This window comes from Musa acuminata, unplaced genomic scaffold (genome assembly GCF_036884655.1).
Source record: "Musa acuminata AAA Group cultivar baxijiao unplaced genomic scaffold, Cavendish_Baxijiao_AAA HiC_scaffold_61, whole genome shotgun sequence".
Taxonomy (NCBI): domain Eukaryota; kingdom Viridiplantae; phylum Streptophyta; class Magnoliopsida; order Zingiberales; family Musaceae; genus Musa; species Musa acuminata.
In genome coordinates, this window is record NW_027020342.1 from 49,262 (window position 1) to 66,125 (window position 16,864).

A 16,864-nucleotide genomic window follows, 5' to 3' on the forward strand; every position below is an offset into this window, starting at 1 on the left:
CACGCCGATCGAGGCGCGAGACGTCGACTGACGTCAGCCGAGTCTTATCATAATTACTATCCTCATCAACTCCTAAATCATACATGAAATATGAACTAAAAATTACATATAAAATTTCTAAAATATATGTGCACGACTGAATTCTATTTTCTCTTTTCCTTTCTACGTTTTGTTTTCTTCTTAACCTTTTCCCTTTAACCGTGTCACAATTTTTTTTCCTTTACATGATTCTTTCATTTTTTTCCTTGTTTCTTCCTATATATATATATATATATATATATATATATATATATATATATATATATATATATATATATATATATATATATATATATATCATCCCTTGTCTTCCTTTTTCTTTCCTTTCCTCTTGCTTGCCCGCAACCCGTCGCTGTGTCCCATCAAGCCACGGCACCAGGCCGTTCTGCGACGCCATTGCAGCAAGCCGTGGGGATTGCTGAAGCGGCTACGGAACTACTCTTTCTTCTTCCTTCGGATGGATGTATACATTTGTATCCAATCCGTCTTCAGACAGGAATAAGACTCGCACGGCAAACAGGTTCGGCCGCTAAGCATGCACGTGTTCCATGCATATGTAACTGTGGCTTCGGACTCTCTCTCTCTCTCTCTCTTCGACTACTCCATCAACTAGAAAGTAAATTTAAAGAGTTGCAAGCTTGAAAAGAAAGCAAGTAAAGAACACCAAAGCCACGGCCGCTCTTCATGCATGCATGGTTTTATCCTTCAGCTTTTCTTCCTTCACCAACTTGAACCCCCAAAGGCACTGTCAACACATTCCAAACCTCTCCTCTCTTTGCATTCTAGTCTCTGATGTGCAGTAAACAAAAGACGCGCTTTCTATATATACACATATATCATAACAGGCAGGCATGAAATAAGATGGTAATCGGATTTAATACAGTTGCGTCGAGGAGCAGAAGCCAACATGATAGGCAAAGCAAAAGCAACCCTCTGTGCATGTGTGTCTTCACCGCATGCTTTACAGTGATGCATGTCTACAGACTACCGAGTAGAAAGGAGAAGAGGCGCAGCAGATGCCTTCGACCAGCCCATGGTAATCGGTGGAGGAAATGACAAAGCGAATAAAGCCAACCCATGTGAGCCAGCCATGGCCACTTCCGATCGTGGTAACTTGTTCCATCTGCTCGCCTCATGTGGACGCTTATGGCTTCGTTTCCTGCTCACACCCTGCAAGCACTATAAAAGGACAGGTGACAGCTGAGGTAGAGATCACAGGTCGCATGTTGACAAACCTGTGTGCAGAATCCAGTTATAAGATGAGATCGCTCCCGCGTCACGTTCCTTTCCCCTCCTTCTTCTTCTTCCTTATCCTCCTCCTGGTTGTGGTGAGTACTGCAGCTGATGGTGGGGAATGGAAGCTCCTGCAACACAGCATCGGGGTGTCTGCGATGCACATGCAGCTCTTGCACAACGACCGTGTTGTCGTCTTCGACCGCACCGACTTCGGCCCCTCCAACCTCTCTCTCCCGGACGGCAGGTGCCGCAACGACCCCAACGACAAGGCTCTCCCCGTCGACTGCACCGCCCACTCCGCCGAGTACGACGTGGTCGCCAACGCCTTCCGACCGCTCATGATCTTGACCGACACCTGGTGCTCCTCCGGCTCCGTCGCCCCCGACGGCACCCTGGTCCAGACCGGTGGGTTCAACGATGGCGAGCGTGCCGCACGTACCTTCCGCCCTTGCGACGACGGCAGCTGCGACTGGGTCGAGACCGCCCAGGCGCTTGCCGTCCGCCGGTGGTACGCCACCAACCAAGTCCTCCCTGACGGCCGCGCGGTGGTCGTCGGAGGCCGACGCCAGTTCAACTACGAGTTCTACCCCAAACCCGATCCTTCCGACATGAGCACCATCGCATTACGCTTTCTCCAAGACACAAGAGACGACGTGGAGGACAACCTCTACCCTTTCGTCCACCTCAGCATCGACGGCAACCTCTTCATCTTCGCCAACAACCGCGCGATCCTGCTCGACTACTCCAAGAACACGGTGGTGAGGACATACCCAAAAATGCCCGGTGGAGAGCCCAGGAACTACCCGAGCTCGGGCTCGTCGGTGCTGCTGCCGCTGAAGCCGTCGCCGACGGAAGCCGAAGTGCTAATCTGCGGCGGTGCACCAGCGGGGTCGTACTCCCAGGCGTTGCAGAAGAAACGCTTCCTCCGAGCGCTGGACTCATGCGGGAGGATCAAGATCACAGACGCGGCCCCGTCGTGGAACATGGAGGCGATGCCCGTGCCCAGGGTGATGGGCGACATGGTGCTGCTCCCCGACGGCGACGTCCTCCTAATCAACGGCGCGGCCGCCGGGACCGCGGGGTGGGAGCTCGGCCACGACCCGGTCCTGACCCCCGTCGTCTACCGCCCAGATGGCGCAGCTGGCGCCCGCTTCGACGTCCAGAGCGGCGCCACGACGCCGCGCCTCTACCACTCGACCGCGGTACTGCTGCGCGACGGCCGGGTGCTTGTCGGCGGCAGCAATCCCCACGTCAAGTACAACTTCTCCGGAGTGGAGTACCCCACGGAGCTCAGCATGGAGGCATTCTCTCCGTCCTACCTGAACTCAGAGAACTCGAGATTACGTCCACAGATCCTCACGCCGCCATCTCCAATCCAGTTGACCTATGGTGGACGATTCAGCTTGCAGTTCTCGGTGGGAGTGGTGAGCGAGGGTGGCATCAGAGTGACGATGGTTGCACCATCCTTCGCGACGCACTCGTTCTCGATGAACCAGAGGCTGCTAGTGCTGGAGACCGAGGGTGGCACGTCTGAGGTGGTCGCGGTGGCGCCGGCGTCGGCCATTCTGGCGCCACCTGGCTACTATATGGTGTACGTCGTGAACGGAGGGGTCCCGAGCGAGGGCATCTGGGCCCATATACAGTAGTGACATTCGCAACAGGAGACACGGCAATCAATACACAGCAACAGTGACGGGTACAAATTGGGAGGTAACCACGTGAGCATTGAAGGCTATCGAGGACACAACGACAGTCCTCTTTCAGCCGCAACACAGGCACTTCTCTCATCTGAATGGGTACGGGGTGAAAATAATGCGGTACGCTGTCTCACAGGAATATTAAATCTAATTTTGCGATTAGATAAGGAATTAGTTTAAGAATTTTAATAGGATTAGATATCATTATTTTAGTTAAAGTCGACCTACTGGTTTAACCCTGTGATGCATAAAGTGTTCAAGAAATACATAGAAATACAAAAGAGATCAATGGACTGAATAAGGTATAGTTTTGCTAAGATCCAATCTTAGTTCTCAACCACCACTCACCAACTCTTTTGAAGATTTAGCACTGAATTACAAGCAAAAAAAAGGAAAAAAAAAACACCACATATCTAATGGATACAACTAGTAGGTTGAATAGAACTACAATCCATCAATTAAAAAAATATCAGTGATCAACGTGGTGTAAAGATAAGATCCATAATAACCAAGCTGCTGATTGTTCATAAATTTTTGATGAACGGCAAATAAGACCACCTCCCATTCATAAACACAAATGAGCAGCTAAAAAACACTCTTGCTCTTCATGTCGTCCAACAATCCATCAAGTTCTCAAGAAGAAGGCTATATACAGATACCTGTGTCCACGACATATGCTGCTGCCCATTGGAGCCAACAGAAAGATTAACGACCACAGACAGGTCATATATTGCTCCAGTAGTGAGTATGAGAATTAAGTGTGACGGCATGAACATAGTGCTCATAACTGGAGAATGACCTATTATTGATGCCCAAATATTCCTCTGAAAAGAAAAGAAACAAAGGCACTAGAAACAAAAACGAATATTTCTATCTGTATTTCATCACCTTGCGCGGAATCAGAAGTCCTAGTCCATGATGCAGCAAGAATGATACGTAACATGCCAACATTGCATGCACCGTTGACCATGATAATAACTGCCAGAAATAGAAAAGACGAGCATCACGTTATCCAGGACATGGACAAATATCTCAAGAAAATATAGATCGTGACTGAAAATATTCATCAGATGTTATATTCAAGCAGGGGGTTAGCCTAAGCATCAATCTTCAGACAGTCACATCACAAATAGGGGCCAGATCGGTTATTGGCAATTACAATTCTTTGCAGATGATTTCAGAATCACACTTAGATGAGTATAAAAAAAATTAATTGTTTGCTGTGTATGTGATCAGGATTGAAGTCATAACAATGGGTCTATTCGAGATGTGAACCTGTATGATGAAACTTTGCAGACTCTATATCATTAATATAGCAAATGGCTCATGCTATTTTAAAAAGTCATAGGAACTTCGGCATCCAACATACTGTTTTCTCTTTTTCTTGTTTCATGTGGCCCCTTGCTTAATTCACCAAGAGACCTGCACAACCATCCACTTCGTGGGGATGCTTGATGCTGGTCTCGGGCTACAATGACAACCACCACAACAACAACTTCGTATGTGGAAAGCCTTCTTGACATATATAATAATTGCCGAAGTTGGTTCACTGGTTAGACTTCTATAAATGTATATTGCAACAACCTTCATTAGTTCTAGAAAGTATAAGCACCCTTGTTGACACACACAGTAGCTTGAAGGCATTTTTTTGGGAGGGGGTTTAATGCTTTCTGTGAAATTAGACTGAGGCAGAGTTGCAGAGATGGTCAGTGCTTTGGACTGGAATGGGTTTCTAGTTCTCTTACAGGAACTCATGTTCATATCAATTGATGCTAGAGTGCAGTAACTCAAAATGGGTTCCCCTTTGTACCTTCCCTCCCCTTCGGCCAGCACTACCCATGTGCATGTGTTGGAATTATTCCCATACTAATATTGTCAAAAGTTGAATGGAAGGTAACAGCCATGAGCAATGATTCATTAAGTCCCCATGAGCAGGATATGGCATAGCAGGTACGTGATGTGACAGGCCCATGCCAATAATGTGTGACAGCAAGGAAATTTTCTAATCTTCAATTTCATTTTACTGAATAAGTAAAAGCATAAATGTTGGATTTATTTAGATAAAAATTCAACAACTAAAACATACTGATGTGTACCTGTAACTAAAGAATAACATCAATAAACGGATCAACACAGAGATCAGAAAATTCACCAGAAATACTAGCCTGACGAAATTGGGCATTAACCTCTGAGAGAAATCCTTCCCCTCTAAGTTGTCCTTCTTGTTCTCTCTTCTTTAGTTCCTGATTAATATTTTAAAGGAAACCTTCAACGTTTGCATTATTTCATGACAAGATTAACGTTCTTGATACAAAGCATCTTTTTTCCTGGTTTATCATTTTCTGTCAATGCATGGCAATTTAGAATCTTAGATAATGTTACATAAAATAATTTGCCTCATAAATCATCATGAATACTAGCTTAGCAATAATTCCTCTACATACATTAGAAAAGCAAAGGAGATCGCCTGACAGAAAAAGAAAAATATATCACAAGGACATATGTTGTCACAAGCAAAGAAAAGATATATACAGACTGCAAATAAGTACAGATACACATTAACATGATAGCAAAAGAAAAGAAGAAATACATACATATGGATATATCTAACTATGTAACAGAGGTGCACATTCTTATAGCATTTCATTGAGGTAGCATCATGAGACAAGACTAGCAAACAACATAAAAAAAGTAACAACCCAAAGAAAATTTATTGGTCACATTAGTAAAGAAAACCACTGAAAATTTTCTATATATATTTTGCAATGCAAGATATAAAGGTTGAGATAAATAATGAATGCACATGAGGCTTCTATAGAAGATACCAAATCATGGTACATAAGAAATATACTGTTGGTACGATGTATCAATGTATTATGAGCATAATTTAATTAGAAACTGATATGTTGAGTCAGATATATAAATCTAAATTCACATACTAGAGATAACTAAAGTTTCTAATCCTCATCAATAGGAATCGATATCAGGATATATTGGCCCATAACTGATGCATATTAGCTTACTTGGCTCACTAAGAGGACACCAAACTAGTTTACATCTTGTTTCTATTTTCTTTGGCTGCCACTGAATATTTGTAACTCATAAGCCAAGTCCAGCTAAGTGTATGTTTAGTTTGATAGCATTCGTGACACTTTTATATAGTTGATAAAAGTGATAGCAATTTGGATCCTGTCCTAATGAGATTCTAGCTAACACTCAATCAACAGGATTGTTATGTCAATTATAGTATTGTACACCAAAAACAGAGCCAGAACCCACTAAAAAGTACCATGCTAACCTTTTTGTTTTTTTTACTATGCCTTCAAAAAATTAACCCTATTCCTAAAAATCATGGTAATGCCTCCTCAATTTCACCATATTAACCAAGGATAATCAAACCAATAAACAAATTTCGCTATAAGTTAGCTTTCTTGATCATTCATCTTGGTACTTAAGTCACCATTAGTCATCTTGCCAAAGATGTGAGAATGTAGAAAATGTTACATTCTCACATCTTGGAAACTTTGCCTCTTGTAGTAACGGCCACAAGAGATCTGATTCATTTATAAAAAGATGAGGGATCATAATACCTAACACAAATATCATGGAAACTTTCTGATGCAGTTTTGTGTCACTAATCTCAGGCCTCCGATAAATCTTTTTTACTTAGTAGTTAGTGCTATTCTCAATAAATAGATAATCACAAATAGTAATAAAATTAACCAACAAACAACCTTCAGTGGTCCCCTTGCATGTGCACTTCATGACTGGTTTATCACTAAAGGAGTTCCCACATTTCCCACTTGCATGAGGAATATCATGTCAAGCAACAACCACGGGAGGAGGACGATACAGAGAGGACATATGCATTTAAAATCATTTTATGAAATGATGCTTTCAGTCATGAACATATAACAGACATTATAACATCCTAATAGGGCCTTATTCAGTAAAAACAAAACAACAATAATAATACCCTTCGATGGTCCCTTCACATGTGGGCCGTCATGGCTAGTTCATCATTGAAGGATTTAAAATTTTTTTTTTGTTGCATGTCTCCAGTCAATGGTTAGCACTTCTAAAGTGTAAACTTCTCTGTTTGGAACTCAAATAGAGTGCATCTTCTTTCTCATGACACAGAACGCAAGGAACTTCCCACTTGTATGATGCATATCATATTGAACAACAGCCATGGGAGAATGATGATGGAAGTGAATATTGAGAATTGAAAGTAATAAGAGTAAAGAGAAAGAATGAAATATATATACATTTATATTCTTGCTTTACAAACAATTTGTTTAGATATTAACTGTAAAAATTAATAGTAAATAATTTACATATAACTTGGAAATGTTATCATTCTAAAGATTCTCTCGTCATACGTTTACATATGATAAGAGAATCTTTCTGAATTTACCTTTAATAATAAATGACAACATATTCAAGTTATAAATAAATAAATTACTATTATTTTTAAGTTAATATTCAATCAATTATTTGATAAACAAGAACATAAATCTATATATAATTCAATCTTTTTCTCTACTTCTATTACTTTCAATTTTTAATGTTCATTTGCAACATCCTTGTCTCATGGTTGCTCAATATGATATGGCATCATACAAGTGGGAAAACCTCATTTCATGAGAAAGAACCATTGAAGGTCATATGAAAAAAATGTGAGAATCCTTTAGTGACAAACTAGTCACGAAGGCCCACATGCAAAAGAACTATCGAAGGATATTATTGTTATTGTTTTTATTAAATAAGATCCTATTAGTATTTCTACAATGTCTGTTGTATGTTCATGACCGAAAACATCATGTTACAATATATGATTTTAAATATATGTCCTTTCTCTACAGCCCCTTTCAGTTTTTTACCAAATTTTAAATACACAAATACCTTTTTTATACATCCTGATCTGTTTAATACGTGTATATTTATTGATAGTATAACAAGAAAAACACTGATATGTAAAGCTTTAACACTCACAGTTCTCCAATAAAATGCTCCATGTTAGTGAAGGAAACAATAGGAGGGGACGGTGTGATTTCCCTAGTCGTTGGTGACGATCTCCACTCGGTGTGTTAATCTCGATTGCCAAAGTAACTAGCAATTGAAAAGACAACTGAATTCAGCAAACTTATTGTGTCAACCATCACAATGCAGAAGAAAAACTAACTGTATAAAAATTAGCAACTTAATTTTAATCTGAATGCCCAATACACTAATAGCATATGCTTTATGCTATTACATTGTAACATGACAGGGAGTATCATCTGGATGCTTTAGCATTGGCGTTTACTGTTAATTTTGGTATGACTGCTCATTTATTATTTATTAACATGAAAAAGGAAGTCTCAGAATCAAATTTGTTAGGGCTTTAAAATAGAACAAGATATGTTCTTGTAAGACATGTACATTGTAACTTACAAAGATCCCCATTTCAGGCTCCACTACTCATGCATACCTTAGATCATCATAAACCACAATAGCATTTCCAAACTTTTCCAATAAATGCAGCTGCTGAGATTCAAAGCTAGATGTGGCAGTATTACTAATCTATGAAACAAGTAGTTGGGTTGGAGAATGAAGAAGCCTAATCATCTCTATGGCACAGATTTCTCCTATATATAATTTGATTCTATTTAAGCTGACTCGGTAAAATAATATGATTGCACCAACAGATGGGTAATGGATAATAGCAAGTGGAGCCTAGCGTTGTGCTACATTTGGCACACAAGTGCTAGGGTCAGGTTTAGGATAAGTATCATCACACATTTAGTAAATGTACACGACCAAATCAATTCATTTCAACAAGAAAGATCGATAACTGTGCTCTATATTTAGTTATTAAAATTAATACTCTGCATTATAATAATTGTAGTTATACATATCATACGGGCACAAGATAAAACTGAACTACGTGTATGGGGAATCTAAAGAACCTGTTCGAGCCATTGAAGAAGTGCAGTTTTAAATGCATAACACCGTTACCACTTGAGACTGTGGATCGATCATGTGCGCCTATTCGAACCATGAAAGCTACCTGTTCATCAGAATTGTTAAGAATAAATACAGTGTCAGTGTCTTTAAGACTTGCTATAAACAAACACTTGAAGGGAAAAAAAAAAGAAAAGAAAGAGCCTTCGAAGCATGGGCTACTGACAGCTTTGATGACCTTCATGCTGAATTTCCTGTACCTATATGTTTTGGCATTAACAAAGACAAGTTACTCCATTATTCTGAAGTCATCATTCCTGAAGTCAATAATTTCATTACGCAGAGTTCCTTATAATATCTTTTATATTCTTGAACCTAAACTTTATGAGGTGTATCTCAAAAAACAATTTTAGGTGGATCACCCTATATTCCCTTTCCTAGAGGAATTTATCAGATAATCACAAAAAGAGTAGTTACGCCAACATCAGATGATCATCAAATCACCCAAGATGGTGATTTGCAAATAATTTAGAATTTCTGGAAATAAGCCTGACCAATTTTATTGTTGATCTTACCAAAATCTCAACACTGTCCTGTTCCCATTCCAAACTAACCGATGGCATCCTGCACTTCAGCATTTACCTGGCTCTTGAGTAATTGTTTGAAGCTGGATGAGGATTATAGGAAAGACAAGAAATATACTGCCAAGGAGATATCAAAAATTTATTCAATCCAGCATTTGCCACAAGATTGAGGATTACAGGACAAAAAAAAGCTATTAACAATCAGGATTGATGATATAATCAAACCAAGAAACCCTTTGGGAACTGCAAACAGGCACTGATAAATTGCAAACAGACAACAGAGCTAGAAAATTTAACAATATATCACTTTGAGGTTGCTCCATATCTGAAATATCAAGACAATACAAATACTGTTGAGTAGGATGACAAGCTATCGTTGGCACCTAGTAGAATAGCTCTTCATTAAACAAAAAGTGAGGACTTTATGAATTTTGGCTATTATGCAATGTTCAGTTATTCTGCTCCACAACTAGCAAATTATTTTGCATGATTCCCTCACCAATGGTGGGGAAGTCAGGAGATAGTTTCCACTCCCCATCCACCAAGAACTTGATCTCATACCTTAAATCCAAAATAAAGATTGTTAGCATGCCACACACATTGGCTTACAGAAAATGGAAGACCAAAGATTGTATACCTCCCAGGTCTAAGTTTGAGGGTAGCTGAAAATCTGGCATAGTCACCAGTATACTCTGGTGACATCTCCTCTCCTTGAGTCCAACCATCAAAGGAACCCATAACATGGACACTCTGATTTGAAGAAATCAAGTGAAAGGAATCATCCTCTATATTAACTGGGTAAATAGAGAAATAGATCAATTCAAATGGATTAACGAACTGAAGTATGCAGCATATAGTTTTCACCCTCAATATGAATCAGGTTGAGATTTTTGAGTTTTGCATTTTCTTTTTTCAGTCATGTCTTGATTAATATAGCATTTTTAACAATATATCATTAATAAATGTGTAACCACTATAAGACAATATAAATAGATATGTGAAATTATGACATCATAATTGAGAGAATCTAAAGAACCTTTACAGCTGTGAAAAAGAATGTTCACAAAAAGTAATCTTTTGATTTGCTTTCATGAGTGCTAAATGCTTGCTCATTACATATCTTAGTATTTTTAAGGAAAGCAATATTAAAATCAAATGCCAATGACTCTTTAAATACTCAAATAATGAACTATATTTTTTAGCATAGAAACATAAAGGCACGTGGTAAATTAAAGAATATGCCACATAATCCAAATCATTATAGGATGATGGGATATTGTTGTTTAAGAATCTACCTCAGCCATCCCAACCCAGAATAAAGAAACCTCAAACTTCAAAGTGTCCACATCCTTTATCTGCTCCTTAACTTTTCCGTGGATCGCTATTCGTGCAAAAGAAAAGTTATGGTTAAAATGTACACAAAATGATGAGAAAGAGAAGCAATAAAAAGAACCCATACCGACCAGCTCTGTGCGAACATAGATATGGGTTGATCACATATTTAACTGGGTCCCTTAACATTGAGCTTTTTTATTGCTTATTATTTCTTCAAAAAAAGGGGCTTAAATGTTTTACAGTGACCCAAGTGCCTCTAGAAAATAATAGTGGGTAAAACTCATTTGAAATTGATAGAGAAGAGTTTGTTGTTTTTTATATTCTCAGAATTCAAATTCTTCCTTACATTTAAGGAGATCTATAGACTTGTTATTTTACCTGAATATAGGAGATGATATTGGGTTTTATAAGTGGAACCAGCTAAGGAGAATTAGATAGATGGTATTTCATGGTCAGATGAACAGTTGAGAAATTTTCCATTATGATTCAGGACTATGAAATTTAAAATACTAATGAACTAGTATTAAGAATAAATGTCCATGCGCATATGGATGAGGTTACCTTCTAATCTGGCAAGGAGATGGGATTGAATGTATCTCCCATTTATCTTCCTCGAATCAGGCTGAACCCCACTATTAGCTATCTCTTCTGCTAAGCTAACCAAAGTCTGATAAAGCAAGTGTAAATCATAATCATCAAGACATTCTGCACGAGAAAGTGCTCTTTATTATATAGATAGATAATGATATGGTTATATGAGGTTAATACAAAATTGTGATGAAACACTTGAGTTATACTTGAAACCAACAATTGCACTCATCAGGTTCCAAGTTGACTCAATCTTTTACCTGACATTTGCTGAATTCATCTGATGCTCATTTTGGTATCATTTAACTCAGCAATTTACTGGCTAATTTGGACTACAAACTTCATTGAATTTGAAAACTCTATGTTTTATTTTATGTACTAGGAAAACCAATACTTTCAGCTCCAGTGTAAGACTGTAAGCAAAGGGTTTACAATTGAAAATCGCACTGTTTATATAATTTATGATTTATGATAGGGCTCTGTATCAAGTTAGTTGAGTCCTATGTGTTATATATATATGTGTGTGTGTATATATATATATATATGTATATATATATATATATGTGTATGTATATATACATACATATATATATATATATATATACATATATAAATATTGGAAAGCAACATATGTACTAGCCTGAAGTTCAAGCTCCAAGACAGCAAGTTCATTTTTGAACTTGGCTATTGCATCCTCTTCCATAAGCAACTGCAGCATCAGACACAAAAGGGTCATAAGTGATTGAAACATACCCAAGGTCTCCATGACTATTACTGAAATCATGAAAACATAGAAAAGATAATATCAGTAAATACATATTATACTGTTTCAACAATTTAAACCAATCCATTATAATTATATTGGCAGTCAGAGAAATATCAAATTTTGAGAACCATCATCATCAATATCAAACCATAAATCCTAACCGTTTAGAGACAAGCTACATGGATCTTTTCTTATAATTATGCTCAGTAAAGTGTCCATGGCAACATAAATATTCAAACTAAGTGCCATCAAGATCACTTTGTCATCCCACTCGTCCCCACAGTGGTCCAAGATATACTAGCTGCTGACATGCTTTATATCTAAACAAACTGTAACCAAAAGAAGGTACTTAACTAACCAAGAGCAATACAGCTGTGCTCCAATGAGCATCATCCAAAAACCAATAATAAAGCCTTTGAAAGTCCTTTTCAACAAATGTGAACTGTATAATGAAGAACCAACTAAAAAACATCAAAAATCCCCTTTCAACAATTGCAAATCTGTAGAGCCACATTCAATATTATTAACAGTATCCATAGTTCAGATATAAATTAACCATCAAAATTGAAGATTTCTCATTAAATAGATACTTTGGCATTAAACTGGAATAATGGACTATTAGGATAAAGTTGATATATGCATCAAATTTTATGCTTGAATTTTGAATCTTGGATTCTAAGGCTTTATATTGATGCTGTGTTATACAACAAGAACAGAACAAATAATTCGTTAAGACCTGTCTTTTGAGAAATCTGTTGTATTGATTAGCTTCGCTGAGTTTCTTCAAAAGCTTTTTTCTTTCAGTGTCAACCAGCAGTGCCTTCAACTGTCAGTCAATAGCATAATTTGTCATAACCACTTAAAATATGCCATGTGCATAAAAATTCATATATTTTATGAAGCAAGCTAATAGCAGAGAAGTTACAATTACATACATATAATGAGGGTAGATAACAAAATAGTAATGGGTGGTGGTACAATTTTTATAGTATGTATACTTGTTGGTTAAAAAAGAATAACATCATCACTGCAATCAGGTAAATAGCAGTTGCTACTTGAGATGAAGAGATTGCAATTTGCAAGTGGATAAGATGTTCAATAAATTAGACATAATATAATCAATTACAAACCTAGTGAATTGTTAATGCTTAAAATTGGATATTAGTTGATAATACATTATGCAGGGTACTCTTCCATTCACCAATTATGGAACAACTGCTGAAATACTAAGTCAAAAGTGAACTGTGACGGAAACAGGAGGGCTGATTGAGGTAAGGGAAGACCAGCATTAAAGATTCGAAGAGCTCCTTCCCCTCTGTTAGGTAAGTTCTACTGCTTTTCTTTTTCTTCTTTTAAACTGCACTAAAGAGTCCATAACATGGGGCAAAAAAAATATTTAATTAAAAACCCAGAAAAATTGAAAAATTATGTTCAACTTATTAAATCAGTAACAAATAAGTGATTTATATGTGAAAATTGTGCCAAAATTCATGGAAAGATAATGGTTAAGCTTTAGAGTCAAGGCATAAAGGAGGCACATATTTTATCCTTTATATTATTATAAAAAGTTGAGATCATTGACATATGGATTTGAAAATAGCTTATACATAGGACTACCTAATTATTATAAAGTAAACATGCCTCAGAGAACCAACTATCCACTTATGTATGAGTCCAGTATGTAAGAATTAAGATTGTGTTTGATTTGTTTCCTGGTCATGTTAGTATTCATTATTAAAGGAATCATCCATTAGGGTTTTAAATTAGATAGAGTCTTGAACCTTGACCAGCATGGAGACTAGCCTTGCATTTAGTTGCCTGAAAGAGGGAAGATAATGTAGCTAACGAGAAGAGTAGAAAACATCAGTTAGACATTTATTCTCATTAAAAGGAAAGATGATATACAGATTAAATACCTCATCAGACTTCAACTTTTGTGGCAAGACCTCCTCAGAAGAATCAGTTGGCACAGTGTCATCAATATCACTTATGTTTTCTACCTCTGATAACGAGGAAGGCTCCTCACCCAAGCTTATGGAAAAGGCCCTTGAAGATTTACGTCCATAAAAGCATGATTTTGCAGGGTATATCTTACTAAAATATGCATGACATTCTCGATAACAAGCAGAACACTGACGTGAATATGCCAGTCTTCTTGGGACTGTCCATAATCTATCTGATGGATTACATAGAACTGTGTGATTTTGCACCAGCTCCAACTTTCTTCAGTGCAACAAATACACACACCAAGCCAATAAAAATGGAATCAGTAGAATGATTCAATGAAATTGATAACCATTCTAAAAACCAAAATTAATAAAGTAAACTATGTCAAATATTACTGAATCGATTTAGACTGATTTAGTTTACTATTATGAAGCACTATAAAGTAGATGCATGCTGTCCATTTTTACATTTTTAATGAAAGAATAGAGTGTTCAAACACTGACTTTAATTACTTGCCTAAAAGAAGATAGAAAAAAATATGACTTCTATAAGCTAGTTATTTCAGTAAAAGATACTTCACCTTATAAAGTTTGTCTTTAAGCACTCCATGACAAGGGACCTACACAACCAATAGGAAGCAACATTTAACTTTCAAAAGTAAAAGCTTGTTCAAGTGATCTATTGAAGGCCAATGTTAATTACAAGCTATTTATTAATATAGGCACTAAAGTAATTGTACACCATTTATGTATGTCTATGCAAGGGTATATAAATTACTACTATTATGTCAAAAGATAAAACAGTGCGAGTTAATATCCTTCAGAAAGAATTGCAGCCACAGTATACATGACCAAATATCAATAATATAGAACCTGAAGTCAGCTAGCATATCTCATTTAGAAAAAATAAAGTCATATGCCATCTATAACATTAGAGGATTGAAATTTCAATTCTCAAGACCTATATCAATTAAATGTTTGCATTTCAATTATATATAACATATCTTCAGATGTAAATATGTATAAACATACATGCAGATTTCCTGTACATTCCGAGTATCTGCACCTCTGTGCATTCTTGTATGCAAGTGAAATGAGGCAGAGTGAGATTAAGCCAACCTGATTTGGTGACAATATAAAACAACCAACCTAACAATAAGAAGACAACAAGTCATAATGCTACATTGATTTGAGGGCACAGCCATCAACCTGTTGGTATAACATTCAAACTGCTAAATTGGTTTTCATTGTTTTGTTAACCAAAGTGATTAACAGCAATTATACTTTACACAGGAAAGTCCCAATGAAAAAGGTACAAAACCAAATTCATAATTATATCAACATAAATATGTATTAAACACATATTTATACATGCACATGTTTATATTTCCATGTATCCATTTCATTATGATATTTACCAAATGACTCACAACTGACGCTTTTTGCCCATCTACTATTACCTCGAATCCTTCTCTAGTTACTTCCTATTTTGCATCTTCCTCATCATTTGAAGCATTTATTATGAGAACCATATTAAGTAACTAAATACAAAGGCTATCACATGCCTGCGTCTAGTTTGACATATTTCTGAAATTTGTCAATAGTTAATTCGTGTACTCACATCAATTAATTATATTATTTCAGTGGTTCAACACATTCAACTTTAAGATGGCTTAGTTATTTCTGGAAGTTCCATAAGGATTCATGGCAAACTAATGGAGAACGTGTAGTAAACGGAGCAAACCCCGTTTCCCTCGCGTTTTATAAAGTTTTAACAGAAAGCTGTTGTGGGTGGACTGACGTGGCCTGCTCCGGGTAAAAATACTAATATATTTTTTCCCTTTTCTTATTCACCTTCTTTTCTTTTTTTCTTTTTTTCCTTCCTCGTCTGCTCATCTCCTCCGCTCCCCTCCCACAACAACCACGTCGTCGGCCACCAGAACCCATCGCTCCCTCTTCCTCCCTTCACCGTCAGCTCCTATCGCCGGGCCCTTCCCCTTCCACCACCACAACCTCTGCTAGCCCTCATGTTCTCACCCTCCACTACTGCCGCCGCCACCTCCTCCATGGCATCTACACCGGCCGTCGCCCGATCGATCTTTCCATCTCGAATCTAGAGATGCAAGAAGGAGGTTGATAGGGGAGGAGGCGACAGCGGTGATAGAAGGAGGTGCGGGGAAGACGTGGTGAAGAAAAAAGGAAAACCACATTGCAATTGTCAGGTAATTTAAGATCGGGGCTTACCGGAGAAGGCAAGAGTGAGAGAGACTGTCTGCAACGCGGTGCGATCAGAAGAAGACTGCTCGTCGCTGGAGAAGAGTCACCCGAGCAGAGGAGAAGGGTGTCGTGTTATCGAGATGGGGTTCGGTTGTTAAAGAAAGTACAGTTCGTCGTGTACCGTCCGATCGATGCGCAATTCTCAGATCTTAAGATTGGCATATTCGTAAATACTTGAATAAATTTTTCTATCGACATTAATCCAATAACTATTAGAATAGCGGTCGAAGGCATTCGGATTTAGTATGTGGTTGAGATTGATCACCATCAAATTAAGACCATGAGAGAAGACCTCCCACGCCACGTACAAATCATGAATACAATTCCTGCGGAATAAGATAAAACACATCACAACCGTCACAAAACAATAAAAAATGCTGATCATCCCATGCTCCGTACCGATCATGAATACAACTCCTGTGACATGATGAGAACCAGGAAACCTGGGCA

The 16,864-nt window shown here is 38.0% G+C and overlaps 2 protein-coding genes across 4 annotated transcripts; one reads left to right on the forward strand and one right to left on the reverse strand.

The window, feature by feature from the left end:
- The first annotated feature begins 893 nt into the window (after positions 1-893).
- LOC135654370 (aldehyde oxidase GLOX-like) lies at positions 894-3,408 on the forward strand. The gene has a single exon (XM_065175603.1). The coding sequence runs from the start codon at positions 1,092-1,094 to the stop codon at positions 2,919-2,921; it is 1,830 nt and encodes a 609-aa protein (XP_065031675.1). The 5' UTR covers positions 894-1,091; the 3' UTR covers positions 2,922-3,408.
- Positions 3,409-3,552: 144 nt separating this feature from the next.
- Positions 3,553-16,523, reverse strand: LOC135654371 (protein PTST, chloroplastic-like). Of its 3 annotated transcripts, XR_010502947.1 has the most exons (12): positions 16,382-16,521; positions 14,719-14,757; positions 14,108-14,414; positions 12,928-13,017; positions 12,066-12,134; positions 11,399-11,504; positions 10,798-10,883; positions 10,140-10,252; positions 8,924-9,024; positions 7,968-8,084; positions 5,125-5,215; positions 3,553-3,950 (listed from the first exon to the last, which is right to left on the reverse strand). XR_010502947.1 is itself a non-coding variant. In XM_065175604.1 (9 exons), exons 2-9 carry the CDS (start codon positions 14,745-14,747, stop codon positions 9,952-9,954), a joined length of 912 nt encoding a protein of 303 aa, XP_065031676.1. In that variant the 5' UTR covers positions 14,748-14,757; positions 16,382-16,518; the 3' UTR covers positions 9,787-9,951. The 3 variants fall into 3 exon arrangements, 2 of the variants coding, with proteins under 2 accessions (XP_065031676.1, XP_065031677.1); XM_065175604.1 differs by lacking the exons at positions 3,553-3,950; positions 5,125-5,215; positions 7,968-8,084; positions 8,924-9,024 and adding an exon at positions 9,787-10,063 and having other exon boundaries at positions 16,382-16,518; XM_065175605.1 differs by lacking the exons at positions 3,553-3,950; positions 5,125-5,215; positions 7,968-8,084; positions 8,924-9,024 and having other exon boundaries at positions 10,159-10,296; positions 16,382-16,523.
- Positions 16,524-16,864: the final 341 nt, after the last annotated feature.